The sequence below is a fragment of the Mobula hypostoma genome, chromosome 4 (assembly GCF_963921235.1).
Source record: "Mobula hypostoma chromosome 4, sMobHyp1.1, whole genome shotgun sequence".
Classification (NCBI taxonomy): domain Eukaryota; kingdom Metazoa; phylum Chordata; class Chondrichthyes; order Myliobatiformes; family Myliobatidae; genus Mobula; species Mobula hypostoma.
The window spans coordinates 54664240-54690309 of record NC_086100.1 but is presented as its reverse complement, the minus strand read 5'-3'; the positions used below and the strand labels follow the sequence as shown (position 1 = coordinate 54690309).

At 41.7% G+C, this 26070-nt stretch overlaps 1 protein-coding gene across 13 annotated transcripts in view; it reads left to right on the top strand.

The window, feature by feature from the left end:
- veph1 (ventricular zone expressed PH domain-containing 1) overlaps nt 1-26070 on the top strand; it is a 247776-nt gene that overhangs the window by 179581 nt on the left and 42125 nt on the right. For 11 of the 13 annotated variants that reach the window (XM_063045816.1, XM_063045817.1, XM_063045810.1 and 8 more), the window contains 2 exons: nt 11878-12017; nt 14377-14508. In XM_063045816.1, the coding sequence (XP_062901886.1) occupies nt 11878-12017; nt 14377-14508 (272 nt within the window). Of the gene's footprint in view, nt 1-3787; nt 3851-11877; nt 12018-14376; nt 14509-16580; nt 16851-26070 lie in introns of those variants that run through there. The other 2 variants (XM_063045820.1, XM_063045824.1) reach the window with 2 other exon arrangements.

Sequence of the window (26070 nt, the reverse complement as noted above, 5' to 3'; positions counted from 1 at the left end):
AGCAAAATACAATATGTTACTGTCAGGAGGTAACTGTCACGTAATTTGTTTTCAATTCTTTTGTTTGGGGGATAAGTATCACCTAACTCTTAAACTGCTCTTCAAAGAAATCCAAAGAAATTGTGTATCAAAGAGCAAGTTAACTTTGTATCAGCATGTCCTTTAAAAGAGTGTACCTCTGACAGGGCATCACTCCTCAGCATTGGATAGTCAGCATCGATCATGTGCTCAAGTCCCCGACTGGAACTGAAACTACAACTTTCTGATTCCTTTCCAATGAGGGCAATGCTTATGATATACTATCAATCTGATACAATAAATTCAGTCAATTTGACAATTGTAACTTTTTGTTCATCTCAGTGAGTGATCAGTTATAGCAGGGGTCCCCAACCTTTTTTTGCACTGCGGATTGGTTTTATATTGACAATATTCTTGTGGACTGGCCGACTGGGGTGGGGGGGGGCGGGGGGTGGTGTGATGGTTGCCAACGGACAAGAGTAGCATTTAATTACATTGTGTTTACCCAAATAAAGACTACAATGGCCATGAAGCCTTGCGTGGGCACCAGTGTGAATGTGTGCCTTGCGCATGCGTGCACGTGCCGATTATTTTTTCTACAAATCATTTTTGGCGATTCTGTTCGGCGGCGGGGGGAGTGTTAATCACGACCGGAATATTGGTGATAAGTGGCTAATACATTCAATTTCGTTTCTAAAAGGGTTTATCTAACGAATTTAATATTAAACACAGCGCATATTTTCCTCGCATGAGTATAGCGATAAGGACAGGGGAGCTTGAAGTAAGTGTTGAACGAACACACAGTAGAAGTGGTAGAGGCAGGTTCGATGTTATCATTTAAAGTTAAATTGAATAGGTATATGGACAGGAAAGGAATGGAGGGTTATGGGCTGAATGCAGGTCGGTGGGACTAGGTGAGAGTAGCGTTCGGCATGGACTAGAAGGGCAGAGATGGCTTTTTTCCGTGCTGTAATTGTTATATGGTTATATAAGTCAATAGCATCATAATATTTTAAGTAACGTTTGGATATTAAACACACCACGCATATTTTCCCCGTATGAACATATAAAATCATTGCAACGCACCAATATCGCTGAATCAGTGGGAGCCCTGGGCTTGTTTCCCTGCAACAAGGCTGTCCCATCGAGGGGTGATGGGAGACAGCGATACTCGAGAACGGGGTTCCTTATGTCCAGTCTATTCCGCAGTTTAGTTTTTGTTAAATTCATCGCAGAGATATGTTGGAAATGGAAACAACGTTTTCAGTGCTTCCGTTGCTATCTCAGGATATTGAGCATTGACTTTGATCCAGAATGCCGGCACAGATGTTATGTCAAACATACTTTTCAGCCCACCGTCATCTGCAAGCTTGAGTAGTTGATCTTCTTCCCGCGCTGACATGGATGACCCGCGGGTAATGACCTCGCGTCCGTAATGGCTCAACAGTGGGCGTGACAGGGAATGAGAAAAGATATTTGACTCATATCGCTAAATCATATTGTTTCCTCGCAGCCCAGTAGTGCATGCTCTGCGGCCCGGTGGTTGGGGACCGCTGAGTTATAGAGGTTGTAGCATTACACAGCATGGAAATTGGCAAATGTTAGGTCATAGACTGGAGTTGGGGTATATAGCAAATATTAACTTCAGCAACCAATCCTCAGATTTGCAGATTAAATTTTAAATGCAGCCCTGAACCATAGTTTCCTGGAGCTGTGGACACCAGTTGACTGAAAACCAGACAATGCTGATTAACATTTATTTTGGGTGACTGCAGTATAGGTCTGAAGAAGGAGGTGTGAACATTATATGTAATTCAAAGGAAGCATGGTAGGTACATCCTAACTATAGAATTGTCCTGTTGTTACCTTTGATCTTTAGCATATAAAATGTCATGTAATATTGGGTCAAACGGGCCTCTTCCTTCAAGAATGTCTCATTTTGTTGAATAAAACACTTCTGTATCCACTAGCATCAGTGTCTCTGTGGTGAGTTTGTTCACGTTACAACAGCAAATACCATCATGCCAACAAAATTATAATGGATTGGTTACATGAACAGATTAACTAATATGTCTGGGGATTGTTGATCAGCATTATAACAACAATAAGGCAGCTGGTGATAATAGATCAATGTACTTTTAATTAAGTGAGGATATCTGTGATGTGTTGCTGGTAAACATTTGGCAATATTCACCGTGTATGCTTCCACTAGCCAATGTGTAGTCAAGATTAATTCCCACTGTATGTCATTAGGGTCCCATATTTCTGAATATGAATAACTAGTTTTGGAGTTTGACCAACAATGGAATGTGGCATTCATTGTTGTATCATTACTATCTTTCCCTCTTTCTTACATAATAGAATAGGATTCCAGCTAAAGAATTATTATCTGCCAAAATGATTTAATGGAGTAGTACCCACTGAAAATATATTGAATGTACTGATGCCGATCGCTCTTGAAATTGTCTATGTTCCAAAATAAAGGCTAGGATTTTGTGGTAGTCATGGTGTCAAAACCACCAGAGATTATTACTCAATTTGGGATTTCATGATGAAGTTATGATCAATGATTCATTATGCATCAGGACAGTATTTTTCAGGCATCTCAGAACTCCCAGTCTTCCTGAAACTCTTTAAACTGCCAAAGAGAAAAGGACAGTACTTGTGCATGAAGCACTTGTGAAATGTCCAGTGTTCTAAATTAACACAGAAACGAAGTGTGAGCATGGTGGGATTCCCCGCAACTTTCAATGGTCAGCTTGAGTTAAGAATGCTTCAGCATATGGAGGAGATTTTTACTCAAATATTTTTATAGGAGCAGAAGATTTTAAATTGTATGTTCACGTTAAATCAATCTGTATTAAGAAGGTAGTGGAGAGATTTTGTTTTAAGTTTCTGGGAAAAAATCTCTAAGCAGCTCACGCTAAGTTTGAGGGTGCTTTCTTTCCTCCTGTTTGCTTGTAATTTTTTTTTGTAGCTAGGTCTAATCTTGGCCACCCAAATAATGTCCCTTCCACAGCTGCAGAAAGCAGCACTACAGAAGAGCCTTCTACTCAAAAACACATGCAGCATTTTGTCTGATTTCTTGCATGGTGGATTGCTGATAATAAGTGTATACTTTTTATCATGGTCCAAGTCTTTTAGCTATTTCAAGGTTCAAGGAAGCTTTATTAGTTAAGTTTATATATGTCACCGTATACAACACTGAGATTTATTTTCTGTGGGCATACTCAAAAAATCTATAGAATAATAACCATAACATAATCAATGAAAGACTGCCCATTAGCGCGTTCACCCAGAGTGCAGAAGGGTAGTAATCTCAAGATTGTTGCCTGTGCCACGTTCTAACGAGTGCAAGAATAGCGTGATCAGGCATATTAATGCATGGCTGAGAGACTGGTGTAGGGGGCAGGGCTTCAGGTTCCTGGATCATTAGGGCCTCTTCTGGGGGAGGTACAGCCTATACAAAAAAGATGGGTTACAGCTGAACCCAAAGGGGCCCAATATCCTAGCAGGCAGATTTAATAGAGCTGTTAGTGAGGGTTTAAACTAAATTTGGCAGGGGGATAGGAACTGGGCTGATAGGGCTGAGGAAGGGGGAAATAGAAGTAAATCAAAGGGAGTGCAACAGAGATGATAGAAAAGACAGGCAGGAGATGAGGCATAATCACAGCCAGTGGGATGAGTTACAGGGCAATAAAGGTATGGTGCTGTTAAAACAGAAAGCAACAAATACTGGACTGAAAGTGTTGTATTTGAATGCACGCAGCATAAGAAATAAAATGGACGATCTTGAAATTCGGCTATGGATTGGCAAGTATGATGTTGTGGCCCTCTCCGAAACTTGGCTGAAGGATGGCTGCCATTGGGGGCTGAACATCCAAGGATATACAGTGTATCAGAAAGGTAGGTTAATAGGCAGAGGGGGTGGTGTGGCCCTGTGTAAAAGAAATAATATTAAATAATTAGAAAGGGATGACATAGGATCAGAAGGTGTAGAATGTCTATGGGTTGAGTTAAGAAATGGCAAGGGCAAAAGAACCCTAACGGTAGTCGTATACAGGCCTCCAAACAGCAGCCAGGATGTGGATTACAAATTACAGCAGGAGATAGAAAAGGTGTGTCAGAAGGGCAATGTCATGATAATCATTGGGGATTTTAGCATGAAAGTGGATTGGGAAACCCAGGTCGGTACTGGACCTCAAGAGAGGGAATTTGTAGAATGTCTAAGGGATGGCTTTTTAGAACAGCTTGTTGTTGAGCCCAATAGGGGATTGACTGTGCTGGATTGGGTGTTGTGCAATGATCCAGAGGTGATAAGAGAGTTTAAGGTTAAGGAACCCTTAGGGAACAATGATCACAATATGATCAAATTCACATTGAAATCTGAGAGGGAAAAAATAAAATCCAATGTGTCAGTATTTCAGAGGAATAAAGGAAATTACAATGGCATAAGAGGGGAACTGGCCAAGATTGACTGGAAAGGGACACTAGCAGGAAGGACAGCAGAGCAGCAATGTCTGAAGTTTCTGTGAAAAATGAGGGAAGCGCAAGACTGATATATTCCAAATAAGAAGAAATTTTCGAATGGAAGAAGGACGCTACCGTGGATAACAAGTGAAGTCAGAACCAAAAGAGAGGGCATACAAGGAAGCCAAAGCTAGTGGGAAGATATAGAGGATTGGGAAGCTTTTAAAAACTTGCAGAAGGAAACTAGGAAGGAAAAGATGAATTATGAAAGGAAGCTGGCAACTAATATCAAAGAAGATACTAAAAGCTTTTTTAAATATATAAAGGTTAACAGAGAGTTGAGGGTAAATGTAGGACCAATAGAAAATGATACTGGAGATATTGCAATAAGAGATGCCAAGATGGCAGACGAACTGAATGTGTATTTTGCATCAGTCTTCACACTGGAAGACATCTGCAGTATAGCAGACATTCAAAAGTGTCAGGGAAGTGAGGTATGTGCAATTACAACAGAAGGTGCTGAGGAAGCTTAATGGTCTGAGGGTGGATAAATCTCCTGGACCTGATGAAATGCACCCTCAGGTTCCGAAGGAAGTAGCTGAAGAGATTGCAGAGGCATTAACAATGATCTTTCAAGAATCAATAGATTCTGGCATTGTACCGGATGACTGGAAAATTACAAATGTTACTCCGCTATTTAAGAAGGGTGGGAGGCAGCAGAAAGGAAACTATAGACCTGTTAGCCTGACATCAGTGGTGGGGAAGTTGTTGGAATCAGTTGTTGGGGATGAGATTACAGAATATGGGTTGCACTTGAATCCAAGGGGGACCAATATCCTGGCAGGGAGGTTTGCTAAGGCTGTTGGGGAGAGTTTAAACTAGAATTGCTAGGGCATGGGAACCGAACTGAAGAGACAGAGGAAGGGGCTATTGGCTCACAAATAGAGAAAGCTTGGAGGCAGTGCGAGAGGAAGAATAGGCAGGTGATAATGAAGGGATGTGCTCAGTCTGATGGTTTGAGATGTGTTTATTTTAATGCAAAAAGCATCATGAACAAAGCGGATGAGCTTAGAGCGTGGATCAGTACTTGGACCTATGATGTTGTGGCCATTACAGAGACTTGGATGGCTCAGGGGCAGGAATGGTTACATAGAGTGCCAGGCTTTAGATGTTTCAGAAAGGAGAGGGAGGGAGGCAAAAGAGGTGGGGGTGTGGCACTGCTGATCAGTGAAAGTGTGATGGCTGCAGAAAAGGAGGAAGTCATGGAGGCATTATCTACTGAGTCTCTGTGGATGGAAGAAACAGGATGGGGTCAATAGCTCTACTGGGTGTTTTTTATGGACCACCCAATAGTAACAGGGATATAGAGGAAAAGATAGGGAGACAGATTCTGGAAAGGTGTAATAATAACAGGACTGTTATGGTGGGAAATTTTAATTTCCCAAATATTGATTGGCATCTCCCTAGAGCAAGGGGCTCAGATGGGGTGGAGTTTGTTAGGTGTGTTCAGGAAGGTTTCCTGACACAATATGTAGATAAGCCTACAAGAGGAGAGGCTGTACATGATCTGATATTGAGAAATGAACCTGGTCAGGTGTCAGATTTCTCAGTGGGAGAGCATTTTGGAGATAGTGATCACAATTCTATGTCCTTTACCATAACATTGGAGAAGGATAGGAACAGACAAGTGAGGAAAGCGTTTAATTGAAGTAAGGGGAAATATGAAGCTATCCGGCAGGATCTTGGAAGCATAAATTGGGAAGAGATGTTCTCAGGGAAATGTACAGCAGAAATGTGGCAAATGTTCAAGGGATATTTGTATAGCGTTCTGCATAGGTGCATTCCAATGAGACAGGGAAAGGATGGTAGGGGACAGAAACTGTGGTGTACAAAGGCTGTTGAAAATCTAGTCAAGAAGAAAAGAAACTCAATAGGACACTCAAAGCTGCTACGCAGGTTGACTCTGTGGTTAAGAAGGCATACAGTGCGTTAGCCTTCATCAATTGTGGGATTGAGTTTAGGAGCTGAGAGTTAATGTTGCAGCTATTTAGGACCCTGGTCAGACCCCACTTGGGGTACTGTGCTCAGTTCTGGTCACCTCACTACAGGAAGGATGTGGAAACCATAGAAAGGATGCCTGGATTGGGGAGCGTGCTTTATGAGAATAGGTTGAGTGAACTCGGCCTTTTTTCCTTGGAGCAACGGAGGATGAGAGGTGACCTGATAGAGGTGTATAAGATGATGAGAGGCATTGATCGTGTGGTTAGTCAGAGGCTTTTTTCCAGGGCTGAAATGGCTAGCACGAAAGGGCACAGTTTTAAGGTGCTTGGAAGTAGGTACAGAGGAGATGTCAGGGGTAAGTTTTTTTTAACGCAGAGAGTGGTGAGTGCGTGGAATGGGCTGCTGGCAACGATGGTGGAAGCGGATATGATAGGGTCTCTTAAGAGACTCCTGGATAGGTACATGGAGGTTAGAAAAATAGAGGGCTATGGATAAGCCTAGGTAATTTCTAAGCTAAGTACATGTTCGGCACAGCCTTGTGGGCTGAAGGGCCTGTATTGTGCTGTAGGTTTTCTATGTTTCTAATACCTGGAGGTACAATACAAAATAGGCCAAAGCCAGCTTTGTTTCCTGAAAGAAAAATCCTGCTTGACTAACCTACTGCAATTTTTTGAAGAAATTATAAGCAGGGTAGACAGAGGAGATGCAGTGGATGTGGTGTACTTGGATTTTCAGAAGGCCTTTGACAATGTGCCGCACATGAGGCTGCTTAGCAAAGAGTCCATGGGAGGAGCATTGGCTGATCGGCAGAAAACAGGGAGTGGGAATAAAGGATCCGATTCTGGCTGGCCGCCGATTACCAGTGGAGTTCCACAGGGGTCAGTATTGGGACCGCTGCTTTTTATGATGTATGTCAATGATTTGGACTATGGGATTAATGGATTTATGGCTAAATTTGCGGATGATACAAAGATAGGTGGAGGAGTGGGTAGTTTTGAGGAAACAGAGAGCCTGCAGAGAGACTTAGATAGTTTAGGGGAATGAGCAAAGAAGTGGCAAATGAAATACAATGTTGGAAAGTGTATGGTCCTGAACTTTGATGGAAGAAATAAATGGGCAGACTATTATTTAGATGGGGAGATAATTCAAAATGCAGAGATGTAAAGGGACTTGGGAGTCCTTGTGTAGGATACCCTAAAAGTTAACCTCCAGGTTGAGTTGGTGGTGAAGAAGGCGAATGCAATTTTGGCATTCATTTCTAGAGGTATAGAATATAAGAGCAGGGATGTGATGTTGAGGCTCTATAAGGCACTCGTGAGACCACACTTGGAGTATTGTGTGCAGTTTTGGGCTCCTTATTTTGGAAAGCATGCACTGACATTGGAGAGGGTTCAGAGAAGGTTCATGAGAATGATTCCAGGAATGAAAGAGTTACCGTATGAGGAAAGTCTGGCAGCTCTTGGGCCGTATTCTCCGGAGTTCAGGAGAATGAGGGGGGATCTTATTGAAACATTCCGACTGTTAAAAGGCCTGAACAGATTAGATATGGCAAAATTATTTCCCGTGGTAAGGGAGTCTAGGACAAGAGGGCACAACTTCAGTATTGGAGGACGCTCATTTAGAACAGAGATGTGGAGAAATTACTTTAGTCAGAGGATGGTAAATCTGTGGAATTTGTTGCCACGAGCTGCTGTAGAGGCCAAGTTATTGGGTGTATTTAAGGCAAGATGGATAGGTTCTTGATTAGCCAGGGCATCAAAGGGTATGGGGAGAAGGCAAGGGAGTGGGGATGATTGAAAGAATTGGATCAACCCATGATTGAGTGGTGGAGCAGTCTCGATGGGCCGAATATCTCCTATATCTTATGGTCTTGTGGTCCAAGACAACAAACTGTGTAAATACAAAAAGAAGAAATAATAATAATAAATAAATAAGTAATAAATATTGAGAACATTCGATGAAGAGTCCTTGAAAGTGAGTCCATAAGTTGTGGGAACATTTCAGTGATGGAAGAAGTGAAGTTGAGTGATGTTATGCCCTTTGGTTCAAGAACCTGATGGTTGAGGGATAATAACTCTTCCTGAACCTGGTGGTATGCGTCCTGGGCCTATTTCACTATTTTTTAAATTTCTTCCGTTCATTCACATTGGTACAGAGTAGAACGCTGCTAATTTTGACTTGAGCAATCGTATAAAGCAACTGATGGTAAAGCAGTAACCTTTTCACGAATCTACCCGCTTGTTTTTTACTCTGTGTAGGTGAGCTTCACCGTGCTGCCTGGATTAGAGAGTATTAGTTTCAAGGAGAGGTTGGACAAATGTGCATTCTGTGGAGCATCAGAAACTGAGGGACAACCTGCTGGAAGTGTAGAAAGTTATGAAGCATAGATAGGGTTGATAATCAAAGTCTTTCTCCCGGTGTAGAAATGTCATATACTTTACCTTAGCTTCTTAGCTTTAAGGTAGGAGGGGGAAAAATTTAAAAGGGGATGTGTGGGGCAAGATGTTTTTTGAACACATACAGCAGTATGTGTCTGGATGGTGCTGCCAGGGGTGGTGGTGGAAGTACAAACGGGTTTGTAGATAAAGTAGTAGCATTTAGGGAGGCACACTAAATTGCAATGGAGGGATATAGATCATGTACAGGCATCATGGTCAGCACACACAACATGGCCGAAGGGCCAAGTTCCATTATGTGTGAAGTTCAAGACCCAGGTTTGTAGCAAGTGCCAGCTACAGCAGGGAGAATCAGGAAGCATTTTAAATTTAATTATTGCACTTAAGCCTATGTTTCAAATGATTTCAGAATTAGGTTTATTATCACTGACGTATGTCATGAAATTTGTTGTTCTGTGGCAGCAATATACTGCAATACATAAAATATACTATAAATTACAATAAGAAATACATACTGTATATATTTATATAGAAATATAAATATATAAGAAGCTGTTCCTAAAATGTTGAGTGTATGTTTTCAGGCTCCTATACTTCCCCTCTGATGGTAGTAATAAGAGAGCGTGTCCTGGGTGGTGGGGGTCCTTAATGATGGATGCTGCCCTTTTGAGGCTTTGCCTTTTTAAGGTCATTAATGGTGGGGAGGTTAGTGTCCTTGATGGAGCTGATGAATTGAATTGACTTTATTTCTTACATCCTTCATATTCATGAGGCATAAAAACCTTCACGTTATGTCTCCGTCTGAATGTGCAATGTACAAGTTATAGTAATTTGTAATAAATAGTATGTACAGTAAGATGTACAACAAAACAGTCAACATAGCTTATAAATACAATTGTGTCAGCATGAATTAATCAGCCTAATGGCCTGGTGGAAGAAGCTGTCCGGAAGTCTGTTGGTCCTGGCTTTTATGCTACAGTACCGTTTCCCTGACGGTAGCAGCTGGAACAGTTTGTAGTTGGGGTGACTTGGGTTTCCAATGATCCTTCAGGCCCTGTTTACACATCTGTCACTGTAAATGTCCTGAATAGTGGGAAGTTCACAGCCACAGATGTAGAGCGGTCCGCACCACTCTCTGCAAAGTTCTGCGGTTGAGAGAAGTACAGCTCCCATACCAGGCAATGATGCAGCCAGTCAGGATGCTCTCAATTGTGCCCCTATAGAAAGTCCTTAAGATTTGGGGATTCATGCCAAATTTCTTCAACTATCTGAGGTGAAAGAAACATGGTTTTCACCACACAGCTGGTATGTACAGATGAAGTGTGGTCCTTGGTGATGTGGATAAAGCTGTTCACCCTCTCAACCCCAGATCCATTGATGTCAATAGGGGTTAGCCTGTCTCTATTCCTCCTGTAATCCACAACTAGCTCCTTTGTTTTTGTGACATTGAGGGAGAGGTTGTTTTCTTGACACCACTGTGTCAGGGTGATGACTTCTTCTTTGTAGGCTGCCTCATTATTATTTGAGATAAGGCCAATCAATGTAGTATCATCTGCATATTTAATTAGCAGATTGAAGCTGTGGGTGGCGACCCAGTCATGGGAATACAGAGAGCACAGGAGGGGGCTTAGGCCACAGCCCTGGGGGGCTCCTGTGTTGAGGGTCAGAGGGTTGGAGGTTAGGGAGCCCACTCTTACCACTTGCCAGCAATCTGACAGGAAGTCCAGGATCCAGCTGCACAAGGCAGGGTTAAGACCAAGGTCTCTGAGTTTCTTGTCGAGCCTGAAGGGAATTATGGTGTTGAATGCTGAACTGTAGTCCAAGAACAGCATTCTCACGTAAGCATCCCTCTTCTCCAGGTGTGTAAAGACGGTGTGTAGAGCTGTGGCTATTGCGTCATCTGTGGATTGGTTGTGTTGGTAGACGAATTGTAGGGGGTCCAGTGTGGGTGGCAGCATGCTACAGATGTAGTCCTTGACCAGCCTCTCAAAGCATTTGGTTATTATTGAGGTGAGTGCTACAGGACACCAGTTCTGATGGAGATGATTTGTAGATTTTAAATATAAGTTTCTGGAACATTGCATAAATATTTCACACAATTAAAATTAGAATTCTCTGCAGATTTTCCATAGTATTCTGCATAGACAACATTTCTGATACAAAATTTTGTTGCTACTTTTGCATGCACCTAGGTCCTGGTTGAGTTAAGCCACAAGTAATTCTGAGGAAACTGTCAGCTGTCATTCTATTTGATACAGCTCTGCAATGTTTCAGATCTCTACAAACTAATAACAAAGAGCCTTGGACACAGAACGTATTTTTCATTAGATACTCAGAATAAAATGCTCAGACCAGTCAGTGTGGAAAATCTCAAAAGACATGAGAGGCGATTGCCCTGGAAATCTAAATTGGAAAGCTTCTGATGGCAATCAACAAAAGTCATGTCCAGCCAACAAAAAGGATTGAGTAGATGGTTTTAGATTTTAAGACATTCCTGAAGCAACAAGGAGCATTCAGACTTGTTACATAAATGTCAAGTTTCTAAAAAAAAAACTTTGAAAGCCAGCTTTGAAGGGAAAAGCACTTACAAAATGAAGAGTCCTTACAATGGCCCCCAAAGTCTCAGGATGAAAGCCGTTCATTTTGCAGTGGTTTAAATGTATAAAGTCAAAGAAGTTATTAGTACTTACAGAAAAAGAAACATCATTACCTTTCAGTATAAAGGTTTATGCTCCACTGTTTTGTGAAACTACCAGGAGAAAAAAAGGGCACAGTGGCATCCTGCGGGGCGTGGGATTTAACATTTAGATTAGCAAGAAACAAAAAATATATACGCTCTCACCAAAATCATTTTAAAATAGTGCAGGGGCTTTAATCAAAGACAAGGTGTTTTTCTTCCTCAACCAAACATTATTTTTTCATAGTTTTAATAATCTTTGGTATTAAAGTACTCAAGCAAAAGTTCTGTCAATTTCCCATTGTTTCTGTGTAGGTTCCATCAGTGGATGTGTAGCAAAAGTACTCTTCAGCTGTCCAGAGAAAGGATTTTACTGCTTGTATAGTAAATCCAGCTTCATCCTCAACACTGATCAGCCTCAGCTTTGGATCTATATCTTGTTTCTTTCCCAACAGGTAAATACCTTTCCAAAGTTGTTTCATTGAACTTGTTGAAGTAGTAACAGATAGAGTTACAAAAATAATGCAGTAGATTCATATTTGCCTTCAATATAATGTTTTACTGTGGATAATGTCATGGAGAAGGGATAGGAAGTAGGATACAAACCAGAACACAGGGTAGGGATTGAAGGTAACTGTTAAACAGTGCACGTTTTTGAACTGATGCTTCACAATGATCAGTCAGCATGATCTGACCCCTTATTTATTTTTCATACAGATTAATTCAGCTTCTTAGCACCAAAATTCCCTCATCTGTAGACATTAACTTCAGTGTTACAATTTTCAGCACGGCCCTTTAAAGCTTAAGATGGCTTTCTCTCTTTACAATAAATATAAATTAACATTGATATCCATACAAGTTATGGTAATTACATTATATTTTGCCTTTGATCTCTCTCCACATAGAATGACAATCTATGTTTCGATTTCTTAGCAAAATACTTGACCCCATACTTTCCTACATTAAACGCTAGTCTTTTGCCTGCTCACTCAATCTATACCCCATTGCAGAATCCTAATATCCATATCACAATATGATTTTCCATCTATTGTCAGATCATCAGTAAACTTGGAAACCTCGCAAATTGTTCCTTCCTCCAAATTGTTAATATAAATAGGCCTGTAATCCTCCACTAGTTATCCCTTTCCAGTCTGTAAAGGACACATTTATTCCATCTTTTTTCTATGAGGCAGCAAGTTTTCAATCCAATCAAACAAATTTCCTCAGATACCATATGCTTTTAATTTATGAATGAGCCTCTTATATGGCACCTTATTAAATGCTGTTTGAAAATTTAAATAGACTACATCTACAGGTTTTCAGCTATAAACTCTCCTTGTTATATCCACAAAGAAATCAAAGAAACGTGTCAAACGTGATTTAGCTTTCATAAGATCATAAGATTAAGATAAGGTTAACTTTATTCATCATGTGTATATCGAGACATAAGATTATCTGCGTTGTGTGTGTTAATGACTAATACAGTCCAAAGCATGGTGGAGGCACCCTGCAAGAGTTGCCATCGTCAAGCGCAAACATAGCATGCCCACACTTATCAACCCTGTCTGTCTTTGGAATGTGGGAGGAAACTGAAGAACCCAGAGAAAACCCACATGATTATGGGGAGAATATACAAACTTCTTTTTGAAACCAATGGGGAATTGAACCCCTAATCGCTGGCAATGTAGGGCACTGCATTAAGTGCTATGCTACTGTACCAACCCTTTACATTCACCTTTCTGAAATGCTTAGCTATTTTCTCTGATTATTAACACTATCAGCTTGCCAATAAAAACTGTTAAACTAACCAGCTTGCAGTTTAATGCCTTCTGCTTGCCTTCTTTATTGAACAAGGGGGTCAAATTGGCTCCTTTCCAGTCTACTGATACCCTCCTGGAGTTCAGCAGGTTTTAAAATTTTTCAGCCAGTGGGACCACTACCTCTGCAGCCACTTCCAATAAAACCCTAATGTGCAGTCCATTGGATCCTGGTGACTTGTCCACCTTTAGCCCCTAAATAACAATACAGTATCATGTTATTTGAAATTAGCCCATCTAATATCTTTGAAAGAGTACCAATGTCCTCCATTTTTTGAACAATCTGTCATTTCTTTGCTTACAGTTAGTAATTCACTGGCCTTGTTCTCTGGAGGCCCTACATTTACCTTGGGCATCCTCTTCCCATTTATCTGTCCATGGAAATGATCACTGTTTTAATACTACATGCAAGTTTTCTCTCAAAATTCATTTTCTCAGTTCTGCTACTGGATCCTAAAAACTTCCCAGTCCTCTGGTTTACTGCAAGGTAGGCTATTGGATCCTAAAAATTTCCCAGTCCTCTGGTTTACCATGAGCCTTGCTATTGGATCCTAAAAATTTCCCAGTCCTCTGGTTTACCATGAGCCTTTTCCTCCAGTTTACATTTTGTTGCCATTCACTTGTATTCTATTTTGCTATTTCTTGGAGACTCAATTCTTTCCATTCTAAATTTACCCTGAAAGGTAATTTAAATGGTACATTGAAATCAGCACAAGATTAATTCAATCATTTTGTTTGTCTGTATGTACTAATATTAAAAATGACTGAACCCTGTAAATAATTACAGCCTTGGTCAATAATGTGCTCTTATTTAAAATTTTATTTTGCCCGCAAGCCTTGCAGAACATTTGCTGAAGAAATTGCTTTAATTTGACTGCAAGGTATAAAGCTAATTGCAATTTCTTGTAATAAAGACCTTGTAATTCTGAGTATTCCTACATTTTGATTTAAATAAGTCAGCCACATGACCTACTAATGTGTATCTTCTCCTTCACAGAGCTATTCTGCAAAGCCCTTATCTACCCAGGATGCATCAGTACAAGTTCTTAAAGCACTGTGGGAAAAGGCACAGCTAAAGGGAACCCACAGCTTTGAAACAGCAATGATCCAGACAATTCACTATAAGAAGGTAAATGCAATGCACAGTGGCTTTTTTTTCTTTTGAGAAGTACAGCACAGAAACAGGACCTTCAGCTCATCTAGTTCATGCCTACTCACATTGACCAGCAATAGGACCATAGCCTTCCATAATCCTACCATCCATGTACCTATCCAAACTATACTTAAACGTTGAAATTGAGCTCGTATCTACCACTTGTGCTGGCAGCTCATTCCACACTCTCATGACCCTCTGAGTTTACCTCATGTTCCCCTTAAACTTTTCACCTTTCACCCTCAAACCATGACCTCTGGTTGTAGTCCCACATAATCTCAGCGGAAAAAGCCTGCTTGCATTAACCCTGTCTATACCCCCCATAATTTTGAATACCTCTATCAAATCTCCTCTCAGTCTTCTACGTTTTAAGGAGTCCAGTCCTCACCTTTTCAGTGTTTCCTTTTTAACTCAGGTCCTCAAGACCCAGCAAATTTTCTCGATACTCTTTCAACCTTGTTTATACCTTTCCTGTAGGTAGGTGACCGAAACTGCACACAATACTCCCAATTAGGCCTCACCAACATCTTATACAACTTCAACATAGTATCCCATCTCCTGTAATCAATACTTTGATTTACGAAGGCCAACATGTTAAAAGCTTTCTTTCCAACCCTACCTACCTGTGATGCCACTTTCAACGAATTATGGACCTGTAGTCCCAGGTCCCTTTGTTCTACCACACACCCCAGTTCACTGCCCTACCGTTCACTGTGTAAGACATACTCAGGTTGTCCTACCGAAGTGCAAAACCTCACACTTGTCTGCAAAAAATTCCATCTGCCATTTTTCCAGTTAATGCAGATCCATCTGCAACCCATGACAGGTTTTGTCACTGTCCACCTCACGCCCCAATCTTGGTCTCATCCGCAAATGTGCTGATCCAGTTCACCACATTTTCATCGAGATCATTGACATAGATGACAAACAACAAAGGACACAGTACTGATCCCTGTGGCACTCCACCAGTCACAGGCTTCCAGTCAGAGAGGCAACTATCTACTACCACACTCCAGATTCTCCCACAAAGCCAATGTCTAATCCAATTTACTACCTCATCTTGAATGTCAGGCTACTGAATCTTTTTGACCAACCTCACAACTGGGACCTTGTCAAATGCCTTGCTAAGGTCCATGTAGACAACATCCCCTGCCTTGCCTTCATCCACTTTCCAAGTCTCTTCCTTGAAAAACTCTATAAACTTGACCTGCTACACACAAAGCCATGCTGACAGAGTCCGAGGGAACACCTTGTTAGGCCCTGGCGATTTATCCAACCTGATTTGCCTCAGGATAGCAAACACCTCCTCCTCTGTAATCTGTACTGGGTCCAGGAAGTTGTGCCACTTTGCTTCACTTCTATCAACTCTGTGTCCATCTTCTGAGTAAATACAGATGCAAAAAAATTTATTCAATATCTCCCCCATCCATTTACCATTCTGGTCTTCCAGAGGACCAATTTTGTCCCTTCCAATCCTTTTGCTCTTAACATATCTGTAGAATTCCTTAGGATTCTCCTTCACGTTGTGTGTTACAGCAACCTCATGCCACCTTTTAGCCCTCCCGATTTCTTTCTTAAGTGTTCTGTTGCATTTCTTATACTCCATAAGCACCTCATTTGTTCCTACCTGACTATACCTGCTATGACCTCCTTTTTTCTCTTAACCAGAGCCTCAATATCTCTTGAAAACCCGAGGGAACACCTTGTCAGGCCCTGGTGTAGGATCCCTACACTTTTTTTTTACCTACTTGACTTTTACTTTTTATTCTGACAGGCACAAACAAGCTTTGTACTCTCAAATTTTCACTTTTGAAAGCCTCCCACTTACCAAGTACCCCTTTGTCAGAAAACAGCCTGTCCCATTCCACACCTGCCAGATAATTTCTGTTACCGTCAAAATTGGCCTTATTCCAATTTAAAATCTCAACCTGCAGACTAGACCTATCTTTTTGCACATTTACTTTGAAACTAATGGCATTGTGGTCACTAAATGCAAGAAGTGTCTCCACACATACACCTGTCACCTGCCCTGTCTCATTCCCTCATAGCAGACCCAGGAGCGCACGCTCTCTTGTTGGGACGTCTACATACTGAAGAAGGAAACTTTCCTGAACACACTCTATCCCATCTGGTCCTTTTACAGTATGAGAATACCAGTCAATATGTGGATTGTTAAAATCACCTACTATAACAACCTTATGTTTGTTGCAACGGACTCGTTACAGATTTGTTTCTCAAAATCCCTAGAACTGTTTGATGGTCTGTAATATAGCCCCAGTAAAGTGGCCATAGCTCTCTTATTTCTCAGTTCCACCCATAATGCCTCAATAGACGAGTTCTCTCATCCTGATGGAGCCCTGCCATGACATTTTCCCGGACTAGTAACGCATAGGGTGTCAGATATTCCATTACACGATAGCTTTAATAAATGTGGTGCTACCTTCAGTGAGCCTGGGCTTCTATTAAATACTGACCTCCCTCTCAGAGCCAGAACTGTCATGGAGCAGATCTGTGAGCAAAGTCTCCTGGCAAACTGATTCCAGTTAATCAGAAATACTCTGCGCACCACAATTCTCTGAACAAAAGAAATAGATCTTACTCCCAGAATAACAGTAGCCCCCAGAAAAACACTGGTGAGACTTATTAACTGTCAAATTTGTCACTGAAATTAAATGTTCCAAGCGTCTTTGTCATTCATATATATAGAAGCACAAAAAGACAAAATGAAAATATCAAGCATGCTCAAACATAGTTAAAATCATAAATACAAAACTTACTTAGTAATCTTTTTCAGGATCTGAGCATATGCAACAGGGCCAGCATTCCAAATTGTCTTTGAGCTGGTTGGGGTGATTGTGAGCAACTTCTTCAACAACTTAATCTCAGTTAAATCAAATTAAAAGGCAGTCACTTATTACCCTGTCTGCATTCTGTTCTCTCCGTTGGAAATGAGTGGCCCCAAAGGGCTCGTGTGAGATTTATCCTGGTCTATTTTTTGTGAACATACTGTAGTTCCCAGCTGGAGTCTTGGGAAATCTGAGGATGTGTACAGCATCCTTACCCACCCCGAGAGACTTCCCAGAGAGCCTAGTGGTTAAGCACAGGCGTCCTGTGTCTCTCGATCAGTGGTGTTAACGTTGGAATTTCCAAATTCGCTCAAAGGTCTGGAAAGTTCCATTGTTCACTTTTGTTTTTTTTTTAATTTTGTTTCTGTTCTGCCAATGTCTTATTCATCTGTAATTGGTTTTACAGCTCTCCCTCTTCCAATAATTACTACCTTATTTGACAATATTTTAAGTTTTTTAATTAACCGTCCTTAATTATCTTACTTGGTTAGCCAAGTCTGACTGCTTGTTTGCTGGTTTGTTTGCTCCCCAAATAGGTTGTTTCCTACTTGCCTCCTTAACGTACTTCTCCAGAAATTAACCTCTTTCTTCTAAATTCATTTTTTTGGGCAAAGCCGAAGTTATTTGCCTTTGTCTAATCACACATGGAAGGGTGGGCCACTTCCTTGAACTGCGGCAACCCTTCTAATGAAAGTAGTCGCTCAATACTGTTTGGAGGGGAGTTCCAGGACTTGTACCAAATGACAAAAATGCTGAAAGGGTTTACAAATGAACATCGTTCAGTCATGGGCAAACATTTCCACTTCTGACCTGGCTCATTTTCCAATTCATCCAATCCATGTGAACTCTAAAGAGGCACTTCTGTTTGTCACATCCCTCTGATCCCCTTACACTCGATTAAACACCATAACCACTTACTCCTTGATCTAAAAACAGCCCAGAAATGTTTACTGTCCTTAGATATATATTTTACAGAAACACAAAGTGAATTTTTGAACTAAAAGTCCTCTTTCACTGCTGTCCTAATTACTACTTTCCGCTGTCCTGATTGTTACAGCTCTCCCAAAACTCTCCCTTCCTATTTTATTTTTGAAAGAGAAATCTCCTTAAATTACAGTTCTCAATCTAAATGATACTACACCCGTGACACAGATCTATTTTTCTCTATTTTAATTGAAATGCTTCGGGTGTACAGTAATAATCCTTAGGATTTAAACATTATACTGTTTTCCTACCATTTTTGCAAACTTGGGTGAGGCAATTTTTTTAACTTGTCATTACTACAGGACAGATGTGCTCCTGATAAAGCTCCTACTCCTTATTTACTACTTTAAGGAAAAATGGGGGCAGAGCTGTTAGTACCTCTGATAGCAGCTTCAAAGGGCCCAATTTGATCCTGACCTTGCAACTTTTTGAGATAAGATATAGAAGCAGCAATTGACTATTTGGCTCTTTGAGTTTGCTCCACCAATCAATTATAACTGATTTATTTTTCCCTCTTAACCCCATGCTCCTGCCTTCTCTCCATAACCTCTGATGCCCTTACTAATCGAGAACCAAGCAACCTATGCTTTAAATATACTGTACCCAGTAACTTGGCATTCACAACTGTCAAGGGCAAAGAATTACACAGGTTCACAACCCTCTTGCTAAAGAAATTCTTCCACATGTCTGTTCTAAAGGGATGTTCTTCTATTTTGATCTGTGCTCTCTGGTCCTAAACTCTCGTATTACTGGAAACTTCCTCTCTATATACACTCTGTCCAGGTCATACAAAATCTGGTAGGTTTCATTGAGATCCCTCCCTCATCCTTCTAAACTCCAGTGAGTACAGGCCCAGAGCCACCAAACTCTCCTCATATGTAACCACTCATCCCTGGAAACATTCTCATAAATTTCCTTTGATCCCGATCCAATGCCAGCATATTCTTACAATATGAGCACAATACTGCTCACAAACTCCAAATGTAGTCTGAGAAATGCCTAATAAGCCTCAGCATTATGTCCTTGCTTTTTTTAAATTCTAGTCCTCTTGAAATGAATAATAACATTGTATTTGCTGCCTTTACAACCAACTCAACATGCAAGCTAACCTTAAGGGCAGCCTGCACTATAGAACTTCCAAGTCCTTTTGCACCTTCAAATTCTGAATTCTCATCCAATAGTAAATAGGCTATGCCTTTATGACAAAGTGCATGGCCACACACTTCCCTGTGCTGTATTCCATTTGCCAGTTTTTGCCCATTCTCCCAATCTGTCTAATTCCTTCTGCAGACTCCCTGCTTCCTCAACACTACTTGCCCCTACCTTTATATCACCCACAAATTTGGCTACAAAGCCATCAATTCCATCATCCAGTCCATTTGCAGATGTGAAAATTAGCAGACCCAACAATGATCCCTGTGGAACACCACTAGTCACAGACAGCCAACCTGTAAAGGTCCTCTTTATTCCCACTTTTTGCATTCTGCCAGTCAGTCAATCATCTGTCCATTCCAGTACCTTTCCTTTAACACCACAGGCTCCTATCTTGTTTAGCAGCCTCATATGGAGTGCGGATGAAGCCATTTTTGAATTTTTCGGTTTTTTTTTCCATCGGCATTCAGAGAGGCGGGACTGCGCAGGCGTGTGACATCGGGCAGTGAAGCGCGGAAGATTTAAAAGGAACAGAGCCTTATACAGCGGGCAGCATAGTGTGTGGCGGTGGAGTGAGCCGGGAGCAGAGTGAAGGCTTAAGGGCTTTGGCTCACCGGGCTTAGGCAGAAACGGGCGAGGCGAGGAAGGTTTGATATTCATTTTTTGTTGTTATTTGAGGAGAGGGGCAGTATGAGTGTGAGGGCAGCTTGTTGTTCTCGGTGCCGGATGTGGGAGGCCCTGGAGTCTCCAAGCCTCCCGGACGTCCACATCTGCGCCAGGTGCCCCGAGATGCAGCTCCTAAGGGACCGCGTTAGGGAACTGGAGCTGCAGCCCGATGACCTTCGTCTGGTCAGGGAGAGTGAGGAGTTGATAGAGAGGAGTGGAAGGCAGGTGGTCACACCGGGGCCACAGGAGGCAGACAAGTGGGTCACGGTTAGGAGGGGGAAGGGGAAGAGTCAGGTAATAGAGAGTACCCCGGTGGCTGTGCCCCTTGACAATAGGTACTCCTGTTTGAGTACTGTTGGGGGGGACAGCTTACCCGGGGGAAGCGACAGTGGCCGTGCCTCTGGCACAGAGTCTGGCCCTGTAGCTCAGAAGGGTAGGGAAAGGAAGAGGAAGGCAGTTGTAATAGGGAACTCGATAGTAAGGGGGTCAGATAGACGATTCTGTGGATGCAGTCCAGAGACCCGGATGGTAGTTTGCCTCCCTGGTGCCAGGGTCCGGGATATTTCTGATCGCATCCAAGATATCCTGAAGTGGGAGGGTGAGGAGCCAGAAGTCGTGGTACATATAGGTACCAATGACATAGGTAGGAAAAGGGAAGAGGTCCTGAAAGGGAGAATATAGGGAGCTAGGAAGGGAGTTGAGAATAAGGCCCGCAAAGGTAGTAATCTTGGGATTACTGCCTGTGCCACGCGACAGTGAGAGTAGGAATGCAATGAGGTGGAGGATAAATGCATGGCTGAGGGATTGGAGCAGGGGGCAGGGATTCAAGTTTGGGCTACTGAGGTGACTTTAAACTAGAATGGTTGGGGGGTGGGAATCAAATTAAAGAGACTAGGAGAGAGGAGGTTAGTTCACAACGGGGGATGGGAACAAGTGCAAAGAGACAGAGGGGTGTAAAATGAGGGTAGAAGCAAAAAGTAGTAAGGTGAAAAGTAAAAGTGGCAGGCCAGCAAATCCAGGGCAAAAATCAAAAAGGGTCACTTTTCAACATAATTGTATAAGGGCTAAGAGTGTTGCAAAAGTGAGCCTGAAGGCTTTGTGTGTCAATGCAAGGAGCATTCGTAACAAGGTGGATAAATTAAAATTGCAGATTGTTATTAGTGAATATGATATAGTTGGGATCACAGAGGCATGGCTCCAGGATGACCAAGGATGGGAGTTCAACATTCAGGGATATTCAATATTCAGGAGGGATAGACATGAAAGAAAAGGAGGTGGGGTGGTGTTGCTGGTTAGAGAGGAGATTAACGCAATAGAAAGGAAGGACATTAACTGGGAGGATGTGGAATCGATATGGGTAGAGCTGCATAACACTAAGGGGCAGAAAACGCTGGTGGGAGTTGTGTACAGGACACCTAACAGTAGTAGTGAGGTTGGGGATGGTGTTAAACAGGAAATTAGAAATGCGTGCAATAAAGGAACAGCAGTTATAATGGGTGACTTCAATCTACATATAGATTGGGTGAACCAAATTGGTAAGGGTGCTGAGGAAGAGGATTTCTTGGAATGTATGCGGGACGGTTTTTTGAACCAACATGTCGAGGAACCAACTAAAGAGCAGGCTATTCAAGACTGGGTATTGAGCAATGAGGAAGGGTTAATTAGCAATCTTGTCGTGAGAGGCCCCTTGGGTAAGAGTGACCATAATATGGTGGAATTCTTCATTAAGATGGAGAGTGACATAGTTAATTCAGAAACAAAGGTTCTGAACTTAAAGAAGGGTAACTTTGAAGGTATGAGACGTGATTTAGCTAAGATAGACTGGCAAATGACACTTAAAGGGTTGACGGTGGATATGCAATGGCAAGCATTTAAAGATCGCATGGATGAACTACAACAGTTGTTCATCCCAGTTTGGCAAAAGAATAAATCAGGGAAGGTAGTGCACCCGTGGCTGACAAGGGAAATTAGGGATAGTATCAATTCCAAAGAAGAAGCATACAAATTAGCCAGAAAAAGTGCCTCACCTGAGGACTGGGAGAAACTCAGAGTCCAGCAGAGGAGGACAAAAGGCTTAATTAAGAAAGGGAAAAAAGATTATGAGAGAAAACTGGCAGGGAACATAAAAACTGACTGTAAAAGCTTTTATAGATATGTGAAAAGAAAAAGATTGGTTAAGACAAATTTAGGTCCCCTACAGACAGAAACAGGTGAATTGATTATGGGGAGCAAGGACATGGCAGACCAATTGAATAATTACTTTGGTTCTGTCTTCACTAAGGAGGACATAAATAATCTTCCGGAAATAGTAGAGGACACAGGGTCCAGTGAGATGGAGGAACTGAGGGAAATACATGTTAGTAGGGAAGTGGTGTTGGATAAATTGAAGGGATTAAAGGCAGATAAATCCCCAGGGCCAGATGGTCTGCATCCCAGAGTGCTTAAGGAAGTAGCCCAAGAAATAGTGGATGCATTAGTGATAATTTTTCAAAACTCTTTAGATTCTGGACTAGTTCCTGAGGATTGGAGGGTGGCTAATGTAACCTCGCTTTTTAAAAAAGGAGGGAGAGAGAAACCGGGGAATTATAGACCGGTTAGCCTAACATCGGTGGTGGGGAAACTGCTAGAGTCAGTTATCAAAGATGTGATAACAGCACATTTGGAAAGCGGTGAAATCATCGGACAAAGTCAGCACGGATTTGTGAAAGGAAAATCATGTCTGTCGAATCTCAGAATTTTTTGAAGATGTAACTAGTAGAGTGGATAGGGGAGAACCAGTGGATGTGGTATATTGGGATTTTCAAAAGGCTTTTGACAAGGTCCCACACAGGAGATTAGTGTGCAGACTTAAAGCACACGGTATTGGGAGTAAGGTATTGATGTGGATAGAGAATTGGTTGGCAGACAGGAAGCAAAGAGTGGGAATAAACGGGACCTTTTCAGAATGGCAGGCAGCGACTAGTGGGGTACCGCAAGGCTCAGTGCTGGGACCCCAGTTGTTTACAATATATATTAATGACTTAGATGAGGGAATTAAATGCAGCATCTCCAAGTTTGCAGATGACACGAAGCTGGGCGGCAGTGTTAGCTGTGAGGAGGATGCTGAGAGGATGCAGGGTGACTTGGATAGGTTAGGTGAGTGGGCAAATTCATGGGAGATGCAATTTAATGTGGATAAATGTGAGGTTATCCACTTTGATGGTAAAAACAGGAAAACAGATTATTATTTAAATAGTGGCCGATGAGGAAAAGGGGAGGTACAACAAGACCTGGGTGTCATTGTACACCAGTCATTGAAAGTGGGCATGCAGGTACAGCAGGCGGTGAAAAAGGTGAATGGTATGCTGGCATTCATAGCAAGAGGATTCAAGTACAGGAGCAGGGAGGTACTACTGCAGTTGTACAAGGCCTTGGTGAGACCACACCTAGAGTATTGTGTGCAGTTTTGGTCCCCTAATCTGAGGAAAGACATCCTTGCCATAGAGGGAGTACAAAGAAGGTTCACCAGATTGATTCCTGGGATGGCAGGACTTTCATATGATAAAAGACTGGATCGACTAGGCTTATACTCATTGGAATTTAGAAGATTGAGGGGGGATCTTATTGAAACGTATAAAATCCTAAAGGGATTGGACAGGCTAGATGCAGGAAGATTGTTCCCTGTGTTGGGGAGGTCCAGAATGAGGGGTCACAGTTTGAGGATAAAGGGGAAGCCTTTTAGGACCGTGATTATGAAAAACTTCTTCACACAGAGAGTGGTGAATCTGTGGAATTCTCTGCCACAGGAAACAGTTGAGGCCAGTTCATTGGCTATATTTAAGAGGGAGTTAGATATGGCCCTTGTGGCTAAAGGGATCAGGGGGTATGGAGAGAAGGCTGGTACAGGGTTCTGAGTTGGATGATCAGCCATGATCATACTGAATGGTGGTGCAGGCTCGAAGGGCCAAATGGCCTACTCCTGCACCTATTTTCTATGTTTCTATGTTTCTACCTTGATAGGGCCTGAAAATCCGAGTAAGCAACATCTACGGACTCTCACTACTAATTCTTTCACGATCTGTTCACCTATAATTTTCAGAACCCTTGTGTATAGTCCACCTAGTCCTGATGTCTCATCGACCTTCAGAGCTTTCAGCTTCCCAAGCACCTTCTCCTTAGTAATAACGAACACGTTCATTTCTGATCCCTGACTGTCTTGAATTTCTGGGATATTGCTGGTGTGTTCCACAGTGAAGACAGATGCAAACTACTTATTCAGTTCTACACACACAAAATGCTGGCAGAAATCAGCAGGTCAGGCAACGTCTTTGGAAATGAATAAACAGTCAATGTTTTGGGCCGAGACCCTTCTGATGCTGCCTGACCTGCTGAGTTCCTCCAGCTTCTTAAGTGTGTTGCCTTGAATTTCCAAGATCTGCAGACTTTCTCATGGTACTTATTCAGTTTGGCCACTATTATTTTGTTTCCCACTATTTCCTGTCTGGTGATATTTTCCACCAGTCTAATAAACACTCTTACCTCCCCTTTACTCTTTGTATATCTGAAAAATCTGCTGGTTTCATTTGTATTATTGGCTAGCTTACCTTCATATTTCATCTTCTCTCCCACTATTAGTTTTTTAGTTGCCCTCTGCTGATTTTGAAAAGCTTCTTAACCCTCTACTTTCACAATAGTTTTTACAATATTTTATGCCCATTCTTTTGCGTTTACGCTGTCTTTGATTTCCCCTGTCTGCCATGGTTGCCTCACTCTTCCTTCAGAATGCTCTTCTTTGTGATGGAATTATCCCACGGAATGTCTGAGTCATGTTCACACATTCTCTCCTTGGTTTCCCGTCAGGTACCTCATTTTCTCTCAGAGCTTAACTTACTCTTATAAGTTACACATTGGGTGGGTAAATGGCAAAAGTATCAGAACGGGGATTGATTGGCATGTGAGAGAGGAGATTGGCACTGATAGTATTGTTCTCCTGGGATCTGCCTTAGACCCAATGGGCTGAATAGCCCCTTCTCATGTTTTAGGTAAGTAGGGAAGGAGTGACTATGTTTTGGTGAAGCATTTACACTACTGGGAATCAATCCTGTTCTTCAATGCACGAAATACCAGGAAAGAGAAAATTGAGCAGTAATAATGCCACAATGCAGGTTTGCATTGCAGTAATTGCAGCTTTAAATGCCTTAATTCAGGAGCAAGAACATTGCAAGCATTTGTTTCTCCTGAACTAAACCATAGTTTACATAGAACTGGCTGCAAGCCTAGATTGTTGTGATTATGTAAATTCTGTGCCCCCCTCCCATTGGAAGGGTAGTGAGAATAGGTTGAGATCAATTTCCATATTTCAAAATGCCAATCACACCATAGATTAACAGGCATCACTATAATACTCTTCAGCTCTTCTAGCAAAAATCTCAGGGTAATTCATAAACTCCTCAGCAATTCTCCTTTGGAATACAGGAAACCACAGGTAACATCCTCAGCACCCACCACTCCAATTAAAGGCTCAGTGCTGGCAGGTTTCAACTCTTGCCTCCTCGACAGGAATATCCTTTCAGTTCCAACAACACAAAAGTCGTGGTCTACTTTGTAAAGTTGTTTGAATCAGTCCAAAATTAGTTATTCCTACTAATTCAGTTAAGGTTACTGTGTGGATAGTTAGGTCATTTTTGAGAATTCCAATTTGACGGATATTTTAAATGTAATTTTTAAAAAGATTGTTCTTTTCTCATTTAGTTTTTATGAAAATGGACAATTGGTTATCTTTATTGTGTTTGGTATTTTCTGGAAAAATATATAGTAGTAAAAAATATAAAACCTTGCTTTTTGTTACTCTTTCTCTCTGCTACCTGTTCATTACTAATGTTGGCACCAAACATTTCTGGTCAGAAATGGT